General features: G+C 38.3%; 1 protein-coding gene across 1 annotated transcript; it reads left to right on the forward strand.

Annotated features, from left to right (window-relative positions):
• Positions 1 to 1,062: 1,062 nt before the first annotated feature.
• Positions 1,063 to 1,440, forward strand: LOC139763336 (protein FAM200A-like). Its single transcript, XM_071689356.1, has one exon. It carries the CDS (start codon positions 1,063 to 1,065, stop codon positions 1,438 to 1,440), a length of 378 nt encoding a protein of 125 aa, XP_071545457.1.
• Positions 1,441 to 2,743: the final 1,303 nt, after the last annotated feature.

Consider the following 2,743-nt stretch of genomic DNA (forward strand, 5'->3'; position numbering starts at 1 on the left):
ACAGCAAATAGCAAAGGCATAGAAACCTCAGAACATTGCCGAGAAGCTGATTAAAGCTTATGCCTTAGACATAGTAGAATACGTATGTGTGAAAGAAGTAAAACAGAGATTCACGACACTCCCCTTTGTAATGACACAATTCATTGACGTATCAGTGAAGTGTCTCAAGATATTTCTTCGTTATTGAATAGGTCAAATGTAGCCAAGCAAAAAATTCTTTGCAACTTTATGAATCCTGTGATACTTCTAATTTTTCAGAACTGGCTAATTTTGTCCGGTACATATATGGGAAAGAGTTTCTCTTCTGTGAAACTCTCCAACAAACCACAAAGGCTGCTGACACAGTGCAGAAAATAGAAGACTTCCGTGAAAGGAACAGTCTCACATGGGACACGGCTCAATCTGTACTGATGGAGGCCCAGCCATGATGGTAATTAGATCAGGCTTCACTGCAAAGGCATCCTATGTGATAACAACGCATTGTGTTATTCAAAGACATGCATTCGCTGCGAAAACCCTTCTTGAAAATCTGAGACTAATTTTGCAGAAAGTTATTGAGGCTATTAATTTCATTCATGCCCGATCACTGAGCCACCGCTTATTCAAAGCTTTGTTGTGGTGAGATGGTCTCGGAGCATTCAATAATTTTTTTGTTTCATACTGAGGTGAGGTAGCTCTTACGTGGACTTAACCGAGTGTTTGGCCTCCATATACTGAGGTCGAGATTTTTCTTCCTGATTTAAAGCTGTGGGAAAAGTTTGCTGATCCAAGGTTCATCGGCTCTTCGGGGTACCTCTAAGATATATTTACCTATCTCAACCAAGTCAACAAACAACTCCAGGGGATATCAGTAACCATCGTTGAAGCAAGTAAAAAGATAAAAGCGTTGCAGACAAAGCTGGACATATGAGCACGAGGAATTCATCAAATGATTTTGCAATATTTCCAATCTTCGATGAGGTCATTTGAGAAGAACCTGGTGTGTTAATTGAAATAAATGAAGACATCACAACACAAGTGAACATTTTGAGGTATCACTTTACTAGCTAGTTTCCAGAAGACATGAATCCTACAGAAAGAGGGGTATTAAGACCTTTCACCACTTATCTGTCTGAAATGAAAGATGACCACCCAGCAAAAGAGGAGCTGATTGATCTTCAATCTTCTGCTAGTCTTAAGGCAGAATTTGATAGAGTTTGTGTCAATTTCTGGATAAAACTCACATATTCATTCCCACTTCTTACTCTGCGAGCCTTCAAAGTGCTTGTTCTCTTTGTCACCACATATTTATTTGAATCTGGTTCATCTGGTTTAGCAGTAATGCAGACAAAGGCAGGAAACAGTCTGAAAGACGATGAGGACATGAGGGTAATGTTGTCATCAACAGCTGCTCGAATAGATAAAGTGGATGATTCAATGAATCAGCAGAGTTCACACTGATATTGCTTCTGGTATCTTTGTTTGATCTTGTTTGATATCAGTGGACCGTATATTCTTTCCTTTTCATGGAAAACCTTACATGTAAAGTGTTCCCTTTTTTTTTTTCTGTGCCTTTATACCAGCTATGCATTTGTTTGCATAGGTGTAAGAGGGTAAATGGAATACATCAACCCATGGAGGTAAATGTGAGAGGAAGGGTTGAGAATCACTGTAGTACACGGTCTGTTAGTAACTATAGCGAAGCCAAGGTGGTGGAACCGTGAAAAGAATAAAGAGATGCCTGTTGTCTAAAAAAGTAGCTAATAAGAACGAAAGAGACCAACATGATAAAGTCATGTATACTTACGTAGATGAATTGGCCGACTTACACGACAAAGTAAACGTCAATAGGAAGCGTATATTGCCAAAAATAATAAAAGAAACCTTAAGGAGTTTTATGATTATGTTAAAAGCAAGAGAATCATTGCTTATCGCGTAACGTTTCCAAATACCACACAAAAGGTCCTCAATTCGCATCCTGGCTGCTAGGGAATATTCTGCTTTCTATGAGAGTGCGCGTTCATATGGACTATATTCGTGTTCATATACCTTTGCGTTTGTGCAGTTAGGTTCTTGAAAATGCTAAATGCTAGTAACGTTAGCCTGATGGAATTTAACCGATGTAGACCCCGTTGCTCTTGGTGTCATGCGAAGGTTATATGTAATTATATGTAATCGAATAATCATTTTCCTATTAGGGTGGTCAAAGGCAGGTTTATCTTGGATTATACTGCTGTCGTGATATCCTAGTCTCCAAATCTTTCCACGATTGTCCAGTATAAACATGGTTAAAGTCTTTACATAGGACTCTGCAACTAACACCTATATCATTTGATGGGATATTTTTGATGAGGGTTTTCTTGTTGGTGTTCTCATATGTGTATACTACTTGCACATTAAGTTTTTAAGAATGTAAACACATTCAAGAAAATTTTCATGGAAGGGAGGAACAAGAGTTCGTTGATTACTGTGACGTTCTAGTTTATAATTTTTGCCGCTATAGAAACGTTTTTTGGCTTTATTCTGACATTGATGAAGTATATTTATTTGTGTTTGAGGGCAAAGATCATACACAAAAATTGGGTCCGGCCATTGATAATCCCCTCTCCCGTGTATTTGCAAATAACTATATAGAGTATTTTGAACTCTATCCCCTTAACATCATAAAAGGACGAAACATACTTTAGCTTCGATAAGTGGAGGACGAACATTGAATTTGGCCTGACAATCTACCCATGACACGTGATCGAATAGACATTTCCCT

This window comes from Panulirus ornatus, chromosome 46 (assembly GCF_036320965.1).
Source record: "Panulirus ornatus isolate Po-2019 chromosome 46, ASM3632096v1, whole genome shotgun sequence".
Taxonomy (NCBI): domain Eukaryota; kingdom Metazoa; phylum Arthropoda; class Malacostraca; order Decapoda; family Palinuridae; genus Panulirus; species Panulirus ornatus.

Excerpts from the sequence above, each read along its gene's own strand:
- LOC139763336 (XM_071689356.1), top strand. The coding sequence starts at position 1,063 with ATGAATCCTACAGAAAGAGGGGTATTAAGACCTTTCACCACTTATCTG.